Source organism: Tachyglossus aculeatus, chromosome 16 (assembly GCF_015852505.1).
Source record: "Tachyglossus aculeatus isolate mTacAcu1 chromosome 16, mTacAcu1.pri, whole genome shotgun sequence".
NCBI classification, from domain to species: domain Eukaryota; kingdom Metazoa; phylum Chordata; class Mammalia; order Monotremata; family Tachyglossidae; genus Tachyglossus; species Tachyglossus aculeatus.
The window spans coordinates 1,516,623-1,534,475 of NC_052081.1; the positions used below are offsets into that span (position 1 = coordinate 1,516,623).

At 51.4% G+C, this 17,853-nt stretch overlaps 1 protein-coding gene across 1 annotated transcript; it reads left to right on the top strand.

Annotated features, from left to right (window-relative positions):
• Window positions 1-3,899: 3,899 nt before the first annotated feature.
• On the top strand, window positions 3,900-17,146 carry ILDR1 (immunoglobulin like domain containing receptor 1). Its single transcript, XM_038758226.1, is given in 9 exon segments — window positions 3,900-3,971; window positions 10,956-11,126; window positions 12,899-13,048; window positions 13,922-14,041; window positions 14,234-14,380; window positions 14,937-15,068; window positions 15,255-15,367; window positions 15,369-16,049; window positions 16,240-17,146. Coding segments are annotated over 9 exon segments (1,605 nt in total). The 5' UTR covers window positions 3,900-3,919; the 3' UTR covers window positions 16,279-17,146.
• Window positions 17,147-17,853: the final 707 nt, after the last annotated feature.

Genomic DNA, 17,853 nt, shown 5'->3' on the forward strand with positions numbered 1-17,853 from the left:
AATAATATTTATTGAGCGTTTACTGTGTGCAGAGCGCTGGACTAAGCGCTTGGGAAGTACAAGTTGGCAACATATAGAGACGGCCACTACCCAGCAATGGGCTCACAGTCTAGAAGGGGGAGATGGGCAACAAAGCAAAACATGTGGGCAGATGCCAAGTTGTCAGAACAAATAGAATTAAAGCTAAATGTACATCATTAACAAAATAAATAGAATTGTAAATATGTGCAAGTAAATAAATAGAGTAATAAATCTGTACAAACACATATACAGGTGCTGTGGGGAGGGGAAGGAGGTGGGGGGGGGAATGGGGAGGGGGAGAGATGGGGAAAGTGAGGCTGTGGCATAAGGGAGAAGGGCAGATCTACCAGATGCTCCTGCTCATTGTTTGGGGACTTGGGCTGACACCCGCTCCCAAGGCTGAGTCCACACCCCAACTGCCTCTCCGGCCTCCTAAATTGACCCCTCCACCGGTGCTTGACTTATGCCTGAACTCAGTCCTTCCACCTCTGGGCTTGGCAGTCCATAGTTAACCAAAACTAATAATGGTGGCATTTATTAAGCTTTTACTATGTGCCAAGCATTGTATGAAGCACTGGGGTAGTTACAAGATACCGTCTTTATTCTACATCGGGCTTAGAGTCTAAGAGGGAGGGAGAACAAGTATTGAATCCCCATTTTACAGAGGAGAAAACTGAGCCCGAGAGGAGCCTCAGGTCACGCACCATGTAAGCAGTCAAGAAAGGAAGAAAAATGGTCCTCTGACTCCCAGGACCCTATGTTCTTTCCACTAGGGCATGTTGCCTCTCTATGTCTTGGCTTCTAGTGGTGTGGGTATTTAGAGCCTGGCATTGTGGGTTTGGGTGTTTAGAGCCTGGCATCTGTGGGCTTGGGTACTTGGAGACTGGCACCTGTAGGCTTGGGTGTTTAGTGCATGGCACCTGGGGGCTTACCATTTCACTTATGAAAATAAACCCTTTTTAACTTATGAAAGTAAAAATTCTTCCATTCCCCCAAATTCCAACATATCCCCATTGACCTCAGTTCAATGCATTGGAAACAGCTGAATTTCATGGGCGCCATCTTGGAGAGGGCTGTTGGGGGCCATAGCCCTCCACAAACACAGTCAGGGTGCTATAGAGAGGGATTAATAACAATAACAATAATAATAATAATAATAATGATAATAATGGTATTTGTTAAGCGCTTACTATGTGCCAAGCGCTGTTCTAAGTGCTGGGGTATATACAAGGTTATCGGGTTGTCCTACATGGGGCTCACAGTCTTAATCCCCATTTTCCAGATGAGGTAATCGAGGCACAGAGAAGTTAAGTGACTTGCCAAAAGTCACAGAGCTGACAAGTGGCAGAGCCGGGATTGGAACCCACAACCTCTGACTCCTAAGGTCATGCTCTCTCCACTAAGCTGCGTTGCTGCTGACGTGAGGTGGAAGAAGGGAGGCAGCAGCCAGACAACCTGGCCCCTTGAGAAGCCCACTTAGTCCAGAGCCCTGAAGGCTAGTGCAAGAAGCAGAGTGGCCTAGTGGAAAAAGCATGGGCCTAGGTGTTGGCTTACTCACCCCGGCTCCGCCAATTGCCAGCTGTGTGACTTTGGGCAAGTCACTTAACTTCTCTGTGCCTCAGTTCCCTCATCTGTAAAATGGGGATTAAGACTGTGAGCCCCCCATGGGACAACCTGATCACCTTGTAACCTCCCCAGTGCTTAGAACAGTGCTTTGCACGTAGTAAGCGCTTAATAAATGCTATCATTATTATTATTATTATTCTGCTTCTCCCTGGCTTGTTCTCTTTATTCATCACCCCTCCCAGCCCCACAGCAGTTATGTCCACATCCATCATTTATTTACTTATATTACTGTCTGTCTCCCCCTCTAGACTGTAAACTCATTGTGGGCAGGTAATGTGTCTGTTTATTGTTGTATCGTGCAACAGTAGTGCTCAGTATGGTGATCTGCACACAGTAAGCACTCAGTAAATATAATAATAATAATAATGATGATGGCATTTGTTAAGTGCTTACTATGTGCAAAGTACTGTTCTAACCACTGGGGAGGGGGGGATACAAGGTGATCAGATTGTCCCACGTGGGGCTCACAGTTTTAATCCCCATTTTACAGATGAGGTAACTGAGGCCCAGAGAAGTTAAGTGACTTGTCCAAAGTCACACAGCTGACAATTGGCGGAGCTGGGATTTGAACCCATGACCTCTGACTCCAATGCCCGGGCTCTTTCCACTGAGCCACACTGCTTCTCTCTGTGATGACTGAATGAATAAATGAAAGGACCTGGGTTCTAACCCTGGCTCTGCCAACTGCTTGCTGTGTGACCTTGGGCAAGTCACTTAACTTCTCTAAGCGTCAGTTTCCTCAACTGTAAAATGGGGATTGAATACCTGTTCTCCCTCCTACATAGACTGTGAGCCCTGTGCAGGACAGGAACTGTGTCCAAACTAATAAACTTGTACCTACCTCAGTGCTTAGAATGGTGTTTGACATATAGTAAGGGCTTAAGAAATACCATTTTTTTTTAAAAAAAGAAGTGCTGCCTAGTGAAAATAACACAGGCCTGGGAGTCAGAAGACCTGGTTTCCAATCCCAACTGCACCACTTCCCTTCTGTGGGACCTTGGGCAAGTCACTTAAGTTCTCTGAACCTCAGTTTCTTCATTTGTTAAATTGGGATTCAAACTCTTTTTTTCCTCTGTCTCAGACTGTGAATATATCGGACAGAGACTGTGTCCAATCTGTTTATATTGCATTTACCCCTTTGCTTAGTACAGTGTTTGACACTTAGTAAGTGCTTAACAAAAACAGCGGCGAGGAGGCAGGAGACAGCCAGTGCCTGGTGTCGGGTGGGGGAAGTGGATCAGCAGGGGAGGAGAGAGTGTTGTCTTGTTTATTTCCAGGAAAGACACTCTACAGCATCTTGGAATGGTAAAAAAATGGGAAAAACCACAAACACTCTGAAGACACCGAGAGACAGACGCAAAAACAGATTCACAGAGAGAACTGAACTTAGAGGCAGACACGCCCACAGAAACACACACGTCATAGAGAGAACACGTATAGATTCAGAAATCCAGAGGAGGAAGAGACAGACAAAGGCTTGGAAACAGAGACACGAGGAGACAGCCTCAGATGTGAAACCCAGAGGGACAGAAACGAAGCCACCCAGAGAGTCCCAGGCACACAATCGAGACAGTACAAGAGCCTAGACAATTTGAATTTGGAAAAGGAGGGAGGGAAAGGGGGACTGGAGGGGATATTCTTGGAGAGAGATCCAGTAAATTAGAAGTTTTATTTTGGGAAAAAAAATTCCAGACTGTGAGCCCATTGTTGGGTAGGGACCGTCTCTATATGTTGCCAACTTGTACTTCCCAAGTGCTTAGTACAGTGCTCTGCACATAGTAAGCGCTCAATAAATACGATTGAATGAATGAATGAAAAAAGAAGTTTTGTGGGAGCTGGTACTTGTACAAATTTACTATTCTATTTTCTTAATGATGTGCATCTAGCTTTATGTCTATGTATTCTGACGACTTGACACCCGTCCACATGTTTTGTTTTGTTGTCTGCCTCCCCCTTCTAGACTGTGAGCCCGTTGTTGGGTAGGGACCGTCTCTCTATGTTGACGACTTGGACTTCCCAAGCGCTTAGTCCAGTGCTCTGCACACAGTATGCGCTCAATAAATACGATTGAATGAATGGTGGGGAAGGGATGGGGGGGAAACAGGTGAGCTCAGGGGGTGGGGCTTGAACTGGAGGGGCGGGTCGGTATCCGGGGATGCAGGTGAGGTCGGGGGGCGGGACAGACAGGTGAATCCCCTCCCTCTCCCTCCCTTCTGGGCCCCCGGGCCGAGGGAGAAGGATCAGGGCCTGGAGGAAAATCCTGGGAGCCGCCATGGGGAGGGCGGGGGTGTCACCCCTGCTTCTCCTCTGTACCTGGCTGACAGGTAAGAGCCACCTGCGGGGCGGCTGGAGTTTCCTTTTTCTTTTAATGACATTTATTAAGCGCTTACTATGTGCAAAGCACTGTTCTAAGCGCTGGGGAGAGGACCCAGGGATCATGGTTCTGTCGCCCACCTGGGCCAGGTGCAGCCGGGGAGAGATCCACCGCCCCCCTCCCACCCTGTCCTGACCCACTCCCCTTTATTCATTCGTTCATTCAATCGTAATTATTGAGCTCTTCCTGTGTGCAGAGCACTGTACTAAGCGCTTGGGAAGTACAAGTTTGCAGCGTCTAGAGACGGTCCCAACCCAACAGCGGGCTCACAGTCTAGAAGGGGGAGACAGAGAACAAAACAAAACATATAAACCAAATAAAATAAATAAATATATACAAGTAAAATAAATAAATAGAATAATAAATATGTACAAACATATATACCTTCCTTCCTGGCCCCTCCTTCATCCCACTTTCCATCCTCTTCCTCCTCCCTCTCCTTAGCTGCTGGCCTCCTCCCCTCATTTCTCCCCCACGATGCATTTTGTCTACTTGTTTTGTTTTGTTGTCTGCCCCCCCCCCCCGCCTTTCATTCATTCAGTCGTATTTATTGAGCGCTTACTGTGTGCAGAGCACTGTACTAAGCGCTTGGAAAGTACAAGTTTGCAACATATAGAGACGGTCCCTACCCAACAGTGGGCTCACAGTCTAGAAGGGGGAGACAGACAACAAAACAAAACATATAAACCAAATAAAATAAATAGAATAAATATGTACAAGTAAAATAAATAAATAGAGTAATAAATATGTACAAGCATATAAACCAAATAAAATAAATAGAATAAATATGTACAAGTAAACTAAATAGAGTAATAAATATGTACAGACATATACACCTTCCTTCCTGGCCCCTCCTTCATCCCACTTTCCACTTTCCATCCACTTCCTCCTCCCTCTCCTTACCTGCTGGCCTCCTCCCCCCCATTTCTCCCCCACGATGCATTTTGTCTACTTGTTTTGTTTTGTTGTCTGTCTCCCCCCCACCCCGCTTCTAGGCCATGAGCCCGGTGTTGGGTAGGGATTGTCTCTGTTGCCGGATTACACTTTCCAAGCGCTTAGTCCAGTGTTCTGCACATAGTAAGCACTCAATAAATACAATTGAATGAATGAAAGAAGGAATTTTGCCCCCTTAGACCTGCCGAAGCCCCCCAAGCAGTGACTTTTTGTCTCCTCAAACCTGCCTCTCTCAGCGCCCACCTGGTCCCATCTCCAGCCTCGAATGGAGCAGGGTAGCCCCCCGGCCCCCAGGCCACTTAAGTCCATATCCTTAATTTATTTAATGAGAAGCACTGTGGCTCAGTGGAAAGAGCCCGGGCTTGGGAGTCAGAGGTCGTGGGTCCTCATTCCGGCTCTGCCACTTTGTCTGCTGTGTGACCTTGGGCAAGTTACTTGTCTGCTGCGTGACCTTGGTAAAGTCACTTAACTTCTCTGTGCCTCGGTTACCTCCTCTGTAAAATGGGGATTAAAAGTGTGAGCCCCACGTGGGATAACTTGATTACCCGGTATCTACCTCAGCACTTGGAACAGTGCTTGGCACATAATGGTGCCTAACAAATACCATTATTATTATTATTATTTTTATTCTCTGTGCCTCAGTTACCTCATCTGTAAAATGGGGGTTAAGACTGAGCTCCACGTGGGACAACCTGATTACCTTCTATCTACCTCAGAGCTTAGAACAGTGCTTGGCATATAGTAAGCACTTAACAAATACCGTTATTATTATTATTATTATTATTATTCTCTGTGCCCCAGTTACCTCTTCTGTAAAATGAGGGTTAAGACAGTGAGCTCCACTGGGACAGCGTGATTATCTTGTATCTACCTTAGTGCTTAGAACAGTGTTTGGCACATAGTAAGCACTTAACAAATACCATCATCATTATTATTATTATTTCTATTAATGTTTATCCCCCCCTCAAGACTGTAAGCTCACTGTGGGTGGGGAATGCGTCTTGTTTGTCCTCTCCCAAGTGCTTAGTACAGTGCTCTGTGCACAGTAAGCGCTCAGTAAATTCCACTGACTGGTAGGGCATGCTTGAGTCTTTGACCAAGCAGCTTCTTGCCCTTGCTGCCCAGGCCCAGCCCCAAACCGGTTGAAGCTGGGAATTCCTGGTCGAATGGTGGGTTAAAGTTAGAAGCAGCATGGCTCAGTGGAAAGAGCACGGGCTTGGGAACCAGAAGTTGTGGGTTGTGACTTTGGGCAAGTCACTTAACTTCTCTGTGCCTCAGTTGCCTCACCTGTCAAATGGGGATTAAGACTGTGAGCCCCACGTGGGGCAACCTGATCACCTTGTATCTTAGAACTTAGAACCTTGTATCTTAGTGCTTAGAACAGTGCTTGGCACATAGTAAGTGCTTAACAAATACCACTATTATTATTATTATTATTATTAATAACCATTTCAACAAAAGCCTGAAGGGGGAGAGTGGGTTTGCTAAAATGGATTCTAATCTCCGCTCTGCCACTTAGCTGCTGTGGGAGCTTGGGCAAATCACTTCACTTCTCTGGGCCCTATGAGCCCCACATGGGACAAGGGACTGTGTCCAACCTGATTTGCTTGCATTCCCCCCCCCCAGCACTTAGTACAGTGTTTGGCACGCAGTAAGCGCTTAACAAATCCCATAATAATTAACAATATTAATATAATTAATAATATTATTATTGTGGTATCTGTTATTATTATTAATAATATTAATGAGTGGGGGTGGGAGGCACTAGAGGACAAGAGTGTTTCAATTCGTGCAGCTGGGAGGCTGCCAGAGTTTTCCTTAGTTCATCCAATTGACAACCTGCTCAATATTATAAAAATAAATTAATCAATTAAGAATTAGAGGGAGTGTCCACATGGAGTTTAGAGTTGGGAGGCCAAGTAAGCTCAGTACAGTGCTCTGTCAGATAGACAATTGTATTTATTGAGCACCTACTGTGTACAGAGCACTGAACTTAGTGCTTGGGAGGGTACAATATAACAATAAACAGACACATTCCTGTGCTTTGCCACGTGTCTGCTGTGCTATTTTATTTATTTTATTTTGTTAATATGTTTTGTTTTGTTGTCTGTCTCCCCCTTCTAGACTGTGAGCCCGCGGTTGGGTAGGGACCGTCTCTATATGTTGCCAACTTGTACTTCCCAAGCGCTTAGTGCAGTGCTCTGCACACAGTAAGCGCTCACTAATACGATTGAATGAATGAATATAACTTTGGGCAAGTCACTTCACTTCTCTGGGCCTCAGTTACCTCAACTGTAAAATGGGGATTGAGACTGTGCGCCCTACATGGGACAAGGGACTGTGTCCAACCTGGTTTGCCTGTATCCACCCCAGTGCTTAGTACAGTGCCAGGCCTATAGTAAGCGCTTAGCAAATACTTTAATTATTTATTTAGGAGAAAGGAAATCAGGTAAGAGAAACAGTGATAATAATTGTGGTGTTTGTTAAGTGCTTAGTAGGGTGCCTGCCACATCGTAAGTGCTTAGCAAATACCAAAATTATTTAAAGAGAAAGGAAATCAGGTAAGAAAATCAGTGATAATAATTGTGGTTGTTAAATGCTTACTTTGTGCCAAGCACTGTACTAAACTCTGGGGTAGATATGAGATAATCAGGTCCCACGTTGGGCGCACAGTTTAAGTGGTGGGGAGAACAGATATTGAACCGCCATTTTGCAGATGAGGGAACTGAGACTCAGAGAAGCGAAGTGGTCACACAGCAGGATTAGAACCCAGGTTCTCTGACTCACAGGCTAGTACTGTTTCCACTAGGCCACACTGTTTCTCTAACAACTCACTCTGGCCCATCTTGTCTATCCTCCCCTGCCAGGGTACTCTCAAAATTTCCATTTTGTTTGAATAGCGTCATTTCCCAGGAGGAAAAGAGTTTTGAAAACCACATATTTATTTCTCAGACCCGCTAATGCGGTCATTATGTGTTGGGTAACTGACAGAGGGAGGTCAGGGTCAGTAATTAACGTCTCCATTCCCCCTCTCAAGGAGACAGTGTGTTTGTTATCGGTTAGATTTATCGGCTGGGGCGGTGGGGAGCCCCATGTGGAACGGGGATTGTGTCCAGCGTGATTGTCCTGTACTTACCCCTGTGCTCAATACAGAGGTTGGAAGCACTAAACGAACACCATCATCGTTATTATTACTGAGGGGGATTGCTTGACACGTAAAGGAGCACTAAACCAACACCACCATCATCATTATTGTTGAGGGTGATATTTTCATCGTCGTTACTATATTTTTGCTTCTCAGAAAAATCCCTCACTGAAGTAGGGGCGAGATCATCAGCCTGGGCAGTCACTTCTTCCACACGGGGCTCACAGTCTAAAAGGGAGAGTAGACACTTTCTCCCTATTTTACAGATGAGGAATCCGAGGCCCTGGAGAAGTTGAGTCATCCAGCAGGTCAGGGAAAGAGTTGGGACTACGATCCAGGCCTTCAGACTTCCAAACTCTGCTCTTCCACTGAGCCTTACTACCTCTTTAGTATATTATTTTATTTATTTTCCCCACTCTCAGCCCCACAGCACTTATGTACATAGCTGTAATTTATTTATTTATATTAATGTCTGTCTCCCCCTCTAGACAGTAAGCTCCCTGTGGGCAGAGAACATGTCTACCAACTCATACTCTCCCTAGGGCTTAAAACCTTGCTTTTCACACAATACAACCTGTATCTACACAGTAGGTGCTAAATAAATACCATCGATTGATTTGGTATCTTAGTATTAGACTGAAGCGGGCCTCACTAGACTGAAGCGGGCCTCACGAGACTGAAGCTCTTGGGCAGGGAATGTGTCTGTTTATTGTATCATACTCTCCCAAGTGCTTAGTACAGTGCTCCACGCACAGTAAGTGCTCGGTAAATACGACTGAATGAATGTGGTTGAGATAGGAAGCTTTCATCTGTGTGGCTGGAACCTAGAAGTTTTGCTGTGGAAAATGACGCCATCGCATGTGAGTCTCTTCACTGAACGAGTGATCATGTCCCGCTGACGCTCGTAATGGCCACTTCCCCTTTCCCAAAAGGAGAAGAATTGGGCTGCTTTTTTTTTTTCTGTACTGTTGCAATTTCAGAGAGAGCTTGTCCTGGCTCTTTTATTTTTTTAAATGATATTTGTTAAGAGATTACTAGGTGCCAGGCACTGTACTAAGCGCAGGGGTAGATACAAGGTAATCTGGAGTGCCCTGCCCTGCCCCTTTCCCCTGGACAGTCAGCCGGGAAGTGTTGGCACAGTTATCTAAGGCGGTGCTGCCCTAGCTACCGGGTAAATACCTTTGGGGCCTTATCTAGCTGAGAAAGGATACAGGCCTGGTGGATTTGCCTAGTGGATTTTGACTTCTAGTGGCAGAGCAGCCCAGTCTGGAAAGACGAGTCCATCATGGCCCGCTCCAGCAGCTCCTGACCACTCAATTGGCATGCGGGGCCACTTGCCCCTGGCCTGGGACCAAAGATACAAGGTCTCTGGGCCATCCTGGGTCCTCCCAAAAATCAGACCAAGTTCCCCAGTGGCTACCAGGAAGCAGCATAGTTTGTTAGAAGCAGCACGGCCTGGGAGCCAGAGGGCTGTGGGTTCTAACACCGGCTCTGCCACTTGCCTGCCGTGTGACCTTGGGCAAATCATTTCACTTCTCTGTGTTTCAGTTGCCTCAACTGTAAAATGGGAATCGAGACTGTGAGCCCCACTTGGGACAGGGACTGTGTCCAGCCCAATTTATGTTTATCTACCCCAGAGTTTAGTACAGTGTCTGGCACATAGTATGTGCTCAACAAATACTGCAGTTATTGTTATTATTGTCAAGTGCCCCTAGTGCAGGGCACTGTAATAATAACTGTGGTATTTGCTAAGCACTTATTACATGCCAAGCATGATACTAAGCGCCGGGGCAGATACAAGATAATCAGATCCCACAGATTAAGAGGGAGGGAGGACAGGGATTGAACCCCCATTTTACAGATGAGGAAACTGAGCTACAGGGAAGTGACTTGTGCTTAATACAGTGCTCTGCACACAGTAAGCGCTCAATAAATATGACTGATTGACTGACTAAGCAGGAGGTGCTGCAGACCACCCCTCAACTGAACCAGACCTTTCCTTCCCTCCATTTCTTCTTTTCCCCTCCAATATCTTCAACAGAAACCCACCTGAGAGCTATGGCCAACCAGCCAGTCAATCACCACTACTTTCTGGGCACTACTTTGTGCCAAATGCTCAGCTAAGCTTTTGGGAGAGTGTGGTACAATCAAAATAAATGACATAATCTCTGCACTCAACAAGCTTCTAGACTGAGAGCCCACTGTTGTGTAGGGACCGTCTCTATATGTTGCCAACTTGTACTTCCCAAGTGCTTAGTACAGTGCTCTGCACACAGTAGGTGCCCAATAAATACGATTGAATGAATGAATGATGACCTCGACCTGGTGGTCTTGTGTCTCCCCCAGGGCTTAATGCAGTGCTTGGCACATGGTAAAAATGTAACAGATTCCACAATTAGTCCTGTGCAAGATAATTTACAGAGAGGAGGAAAAGAAGGGCCTGGAAAGATGAGTAGATGATTAAATACATGATTTAATAGTACAATATGTAAATCAATAGATGCAAAAGAGCTCTACGAGCCGAGAGGGGGTGAGTGTGTCCGTGCGAGGTGGTGATTGAGAGATGATCTGACAAGGAGGAGATTGGTCAGGGAAGGCTTCCTGGTGGAGGTAGGATTTCAGGAGGCTTTTGGGGGAGAGCAGAAGTCTGGCGGATTGGGGGCAGTGGGGAAGTTCCAGGTCAGGGGAACTGTGCTAGCCAGGGGCCGGAGGCGGGAGAGATGAGAAAGAGGAAGGGGGAGATTTTATCTCCCAGTCCCCGTGGTGTCCCCGGAGTTTTTTGCCCGGACAGCACCGGCCTCCCTTCAGCCTTCGCCCTCCGTGTCCCGGCCCCAGGATGCCTCTCCCTGCTGGTGACGGTGCAGGACACCGAGCGCTACGCCATGCTCTTCGCCTCCATCGTCCTCAAGTGCGACTACACCACTTCAGCCCAGCTGCAGGACGTTGTGGTCACTTGGCGCTTCAAGTCCTTCTGCAAAGATCCCATTTTTGACTACTACTCTGCCTGTGAGTGTGTCCTCCGCCCGGGACAGGGGCAGTGGAAGGAAGTTCAGAACTACCGGCCGGCCCTTTACCACATCCCCCCTGCCCTGGGCCCGAGCCGACAGATGTTCTGGGCTCCGGCTACGTGCGGGGTGCCACCTCGAGCACCGGTCCGGGAAGTCGGAGGCGTCCCACAAAAGTCAATGACCCAGACCCTGCCTTCGGGAAGTTTACAATCAGTCGGGGGTTGGACACAGTCCCTGTCTCACATGGGGTGCACAGTCGTGATCCCCATTTTACAGATGAGGGAACTGAGGAACAGAGAAGTGAAGCGACTTGCCTGAGTTCACGCAGCAGACAAGTGGCGGGGTTGGGATTAGAACCCAGGTCCTCTGACTCCCAAGCTTGGTCTCTTTCCATTAGGCCACACTGCTTCCCATTATTATTATTATTACTACTACTACTACTAACCTACTAAATTTATTCTATTTATTTTATTTTGTTAATATGTTTTGTTTCGTTGTCTGTCTCCCCCTTCTAGACTGTGAGCCTGCTGTTGGGTAGGGACCATCCCTATATGTTGCCAACTTGTACTTCCCAAGTGCTTAGTACAGTGCCCTGCACACAGTAAGCGCTCAATAAATACGATTGAATGAATGAATACTACTAGGTACTACCACTACAGAAGCAGCATGGCTCAGTGGAAAGAGCACGGGCTTTGGAGTCAGAGGTCGTGGGTTCAAATCCCAGCTCTGCCACATGTCTGCTGTGTGACCTTGGGCAAGTCACTTAACTTCTCTGAGCCTCAGTGACCTCATCTGTAAAATGGGGATTAAGACTGTGAGCCCCACGTGGGACAACTTGATCACCTTGTATCCCCCCCAGCGCTTAGAACAGTGCTCTACACATAGTAAGCGCTTAACAAATGTCGTCATTATTACTAGGTAAGTACTGGTGGTGAACCCTGAAGCCAATGGTCCAGAGTGGGCTTGGTGCAGAGCGGAAGGCTCTTGCCCTGAGAAGCAGCATGGTTTAGTGGAAAGATTCAGTGGTCTTGGGTTCTAATCCCAGCTCTGCCGTGGGCCTGCTGTGTGACCTCAGGCAAGTCATTTAACGTCTCTGTGCCTCCTACCACATCTGAAAAATGGGGATTAAAACCTACTTCCTCCTACTTGGGCTGTGAGCCCTGTGAGGGACAGGGACTGTGTCCAACATGAGAAACTTGGATCTATCCCATGTCCAACATGAGAAACTTGGAGCTATCCCAGTGCTTAGAACAATACTTGGCACGAAGTAAGAGCTTAACAAATACCATAATAATAATAATTGGCTTCCACCCAGGGCAGTGGTCGGTGGGGGTCTGTGGCCCCATTCTGCTCCCACGGATCCAGGGTCTGGGGTCTGGGCCAAGAGGACATCCCCTTGCTTGGTGATTATTCTCCCAACCACTTTGCACACAATAAGAACTCAATAATAATAATAATAATAATAATGGCATTTATTAAACACTTACTGTGTGCAAAGCACTGTTCTAAGCGCTGGGGAGGTTACAAGGTGATCAGGTTGTCCCATGGGGGTGCTCACTGTCTTAATCCGCATTTTACAGATGAGGGAACTGAGGCCCAGAGAAGTTACGTGACTTGTCCAAAGTCACACAGCTAACAATTGGCGGAGCCGGGGTTTGAACCCGTGACCTCCGACTCCAAAGCCCGGGCTCTTTCCACTGAGCCGCACTGCTTCTTAATAAATATTAACAATTGAATGAATGGTGCTGGGGGTGTCTTCCGTGCCACTAGCATATCAAGCGGCCCTGGCGCTGGGCCAGGACCCGTCCAACGACTGCAACGATGGCCAGCGGGAGGTGCGGGTCGTGGCCCAGAGGCGGGGCCAGAACGAGCCGGTGCTGGGCGGGGAGTACCGTCAGCGCAAAATCACCATCCAGAACCGTGAGTGGGCCGGACCGGACTGGGGGGATGGGAGCCTACGGGGGCCGGACCTAGGGCTCACCGAGGGCCTCTGGGTGATCTTGCCGGCTTGCCCTTGAGGTGGGTTCCTGCCCCAGAGGCAGAGAGGATTGCCACCCCGGCAGCGGGCAACCCAACGGATCAGAACCTGGGTAGGTAGGGCCCAGGTTAGGTGGCCGTTGTGTCTGTCTGCTCTTTTCCCCGTGGATCTGCCCTTCTTGCTTCGAGACCTCCGTGTGCCCTCTGGGGCCCACGTCGGCTCTTGAGGGGGCAGGCCTCGGACAAGTCTGGGTAGCAGTTCACAGCTCCCGTCAAGCACAGCAGGGCCTAGACGGTTGTTCTGAGGGCAGTGTCCAGCCGGGAGGGCCCTCCTCTTTCATGCCTGATGTGGCACCCTGAGCGTGGGGAAGGACAGGTTTGGGGGTGGGGGAGAGGGGTGGTTGCTCCTCCTGCCTGGCAGAGTGTTAGCAGGGATTATTTGACAGTTGCCATTTTGGGATTTTTCGGCCCCAACCAGAAACTCTCGGGCCTTGCCCGAGCCTGGGGTGAGTGAGATTGGGAGCCCAGCCGGTCAGTTACGTGCATCCATGGAGGCCATCCCCCCCGGACTGGGCCCCTCTCCGTTGGCTCCATCCAGGGCAGGGTAGTCTGGTTGCCCACTGTTACGGATGTCTGCTCGGTCCCTCCCAGGGTGACAATCTTCCCACCCACAGCAAGTCACTCTCCTCAAAGAGAGGCCCCACCTCCACCTGCTCAGGAAGGGAGGGCTCTGCTGGGCTGCTCAGGAGCCCTAGGGTTGGGCGGGGGGTCCGGACCCCCAGCCCACCCACTGCCTCACCCCCTCTCCCTCACCAGGGGCAGACCTGGTGATCAATGAGGTTATGTGGTGGGATCATGGCGTGTACTACTGTACCATTGAGGCCCTCGGGGACACATCAGGGGACCCCGACAAGGAAGTGAAGCTCACTGTCTTGCGTGAGTAGCCTCTGCTGCTGCCCCTACTGCTTTGTGGGCCAGGCCCTGGGCAGACCGCCCCCGGGCAGACCGCCCCCAGGCAGGAAAGCGGGCAAATCTGGGGATAGGCTGGCTGTTACAGGGGCAACGGGTCTGACCCTCCCTCCCTCCCTCTCTCCTTCCCTGCCATCATCGTCGCCGGCCGCTGTGCAGACTGGCTCACGGTCATCTTCATCCTCCTCGGAGCGGTGGTCCTGCTCGTGCTGGTTGGCGTGTGCTGGTGCCAGGGCTGCCCGCAGTGCTGTTGCTGCTACGTCCGGTGCCCCTGCTGCCCCACTCGCTGTTGCTGCCCTGAGGAAGGTGAGTGGGTGGGACGCGGAGTAGTGGCCGCTGGCCTGCTGTGTCACCTCGGGGAAGACCCTTAACCTCTCTGGGCTTCAGGAGGTGGGGCCCAGGGGGCCGGGTGACCCCGGCTCCCCAAGACTTCTGCTGTAAAAATGATGATGAAGCCAGCTGTCTTTGGGAATCAACAAGGCCCGATTCGGGACACTCCAGAAAAGGGGAACTGAATGCAGAGTTGGGGTCTCAGCCTGGAGATTTGAAGACCCAGGGAAGGGGAGGGGGATGGGGAAAGAGATAGAAGGGCCCCGCCTCAGCAAGGTGGAAGAAGGGAAAGCCAGAGAACAAACTTCAGGAAGTTGCCTTCCGGACGGTTCAACAGGTCCCGTGGGAAGGAGCGGTAAGGTTGTGCAGGGAAAGTGGGGAGGAAACCAGGCTGGTCTAGTCCTGGAGCAGAGCTGGGGCAAGGCTGGGGGGCCTCCTAAACCCCCGCGGTCCCTCCATCATATAAGGGGACTCCCCCATTCCCAAGAGAGGGGGTAACACTTTCCCCTTTTCCCCCCATTCCACCGCACAGCCCTGGCCCGGCAGCGCTACATGAAGCAGGCTCGGTCCCTAATGTCCCAGTTTCTGGAGCAGCCCCCGGCCTGGGGGGCCGACGGGAGCTACCGGTCTTCTTCCTACCCGCTGAACCCCCTGCTGCAGAGAGGCAAGCTCCAGAGCCAGGGTGGGAGGGCAGGGTCAGGAAATGGAGGTGGGGAGGGCTACTCCTCCGACCCCAATGGGGAGAGGGGCTACCTACCTCCCCGGCTCCAGGCCTGGGGCAAGGGGAGGGGGTGGCCCCCCCGGCTGGGACATGGAGGTTCCAGCTGGTCATCTCACTGTCTGTGCTCAGATCTGTCCCTGCAGGCTGGCCTCCATCCCCCGTCTGTGGGTTCCACCCGCCCACCTGCCAACGGAGTCCTGGACTATCTGGAGAAGGAGCTGAGGAGCCTCAACCCTGCCCAGCCCTCTGCCGCCCCCCCTGGCACTGCCCGCCGGGCTTGCCCATCCTGGCAGTGTACTATCCTCCCTGGGCCCCGAGATCGTGGAGCGCCGGGTTATCCAGCTGCCCCCGCTTGTCCGTGACCCCCCGCCCTCTCAGAGCACCAGTCGCACCTCCCATCTGGCCAGGGGCCCGCGGGACCCCCGCAAGGATAGGGGTGACAGGAGAAGGGCCCGGCCCGGTGGGTGGGGGTGGCAGGAGGAGGAGGAGAAGGACTACCCCTGCGCCGATTTCTCCCGCAGGGCCTGGCACTGGGAGCGGGAGGCCCGGGGGACCTCAGGGAGGGTGGGCAGCCATCGGGGGCCCAGCGGGCATTGGAGCCCACCTGGCGGCTACTCCAGTGAGGGGTCCCATAGGCCCCCTCCCCATGCCCTCTCCCGGAGCCGGAGGCGCCAGCGGCACCGGGCGGACAGTCCCCCATCCCGCCGCCCGCCCCGTGGCCCTCCTCGCCGCCGGCACCGCAGCCACTCGCCCCCGCCACCCTCCACCCGCAGCTCCTGGAGCTCTGAGGATGAGAAGTGCCCACGCTGGCCCGGCCCCCCACCATCACCCCGCTGGGCCGAAGAGAAGCCCCCCAGCTACCGGTCACTGGAAGTTGTTCTGGGCAAGCGGGAGCAGAGCCGGGGAAGCGTGGAGAGGCGGTCGGTGAGCCGGGAGGACACCAGAATGGGTTGAGAGATGCCAGCAGGGCTTGGCCGAGCCCTGTCTGCCAATTAGTCTGGGGAGCTGGGAGATCAGAGAGGCAGAGTGGGCCCCATCCCTTCCCACCCAACCCTGCCACTCCATTGGACTGAGTCTCTCTCCCATGTCTCTTCCTCCCCTACCCCTCCGCCAGGAGAGAAGTTCTCAGAGCGGCCGGAGCATCATCATTTAGGCCACAGGTGGGCCGTCCTCCGCTCCGGGGTCCGTCCGCTCCGGCCCTGGGGCAGTTTGGGGTCGGCCATCGCTCCGCTCAGAAGGCCGCCACCTCGGTGAGCTTCTTCCGGACCAGACTTTCCTGGGGGGGAAGCTGGGGGTGACGCCCCACCCACCTGGACCCCTGCTCTGCACCAGGGTGTGGCTTCTGCTGGGGCTTCAGGCCAGGTTGCCCTTTGACCTTCCCCTCTCTCCTCACCCCCAGGACCCAAGCACCCTTTCGGGTGTATCCCCACTCTCGGGGTTTGCCTTGTCTGCTTTCACCGGGAGGACAGGCTCTGGATCCTTCAACGCTGGGGAAGCGAGAGGGAGATGTGTGTGTTGGTGCGCGCACATGTATGTATGAGCATGCATGTGCTTGCATACATGTGTGCACAAGTTTGCCTGCACGGGGGTGGTTGTGCCTCCTAGGCCCGGGGGCTAGAATGCTGTCTCCCCCTTCCCATCCACTGCTTCCCATCTGGAGGCTGAGCTGGGCTGGTCTGGGTCTCCTTATGGGAAGGAAAGGTGCCTGAGGTGGGAGTGTGGGGTGGGCAGCCTGCCGGAGCCGGGGTCTTCCCAGATCAGTGGGTGTGGGGGGCCTGAGGCCTTGGCAGGCGACTTGGGTCCAAACCCTCACCAATGAACTTGTTTTGTGGGCCAATGGGAGAGAAAGGAAATGTGGTAGTGGTCGTGGGGTTGTGTGTTTAGGGGCGGAAGGGGGCTCTGGCCCCCCGGACAGGCCAGAGGGCCTGAGGTAGCCAAGCTGCTGGTTCTGCAAGTCCTCTGCACCCTTTACAGTGACAATACTGAATATTCATTTTTTCCATTAAACCTACTTCACGCCAGACGGGGGAACTTTCTGGTCACTTGTCTGAGTTCACTGGGACCCTTTAGGGAGGGCACCGCCCCCACCCCCACCCCAGGACTTTAAGAAAGCAGCCCCCTCCCAAGAGAGGCTAGGTAGCACTTCCCCTCTCGCCCCTTTTTTCTGTTTTATGGTATTTGCGTGCTTATTATATGTCAAGTACTTTACTAAGCTCTGCAGTAGATGTAAGCTAATCAGGTTGGACACAGTACATGCCCCACACGGGGCTTGTGGTCTTAAGCCCCATTTTACAGATGAGGTAACTGAGGTACAGAGAAGTGAAGGGACTTGCCCAAGATCACACAGCAGACAGGTGGCAGAGCCAGGATTAGAACCCAGGTCCTTCAGACTCCCAGGCAAGTGCTTTATCCTCTAGGCCACGCTGGTTCTCAACCATGCTGCTTATTCCTCCCCCTCCATCTCCTCCCTCTCCCTGACCCTGTCTGGTTGTCTACTGCCTGACAGTGGCTGCTGCTCTCTGTCTCTCTCTCAGTATTTCTGTTTCTCTTTCTCTCCCCTCTGCTTTCTCTCCCTCTCTCTTTCCCTTCCTCCTCCTCTCCCTCTCTTCCTTCCTGGTCTCCTGCTTCTCCCCAACTCCTCTTTCGCCACGTCTCTATGTGCCGGTTGCCTCTGTGAGGGCTGCCGTCACTCTCTTCCTGTCCCGCAACCCTGCTTGGCATCTATCTC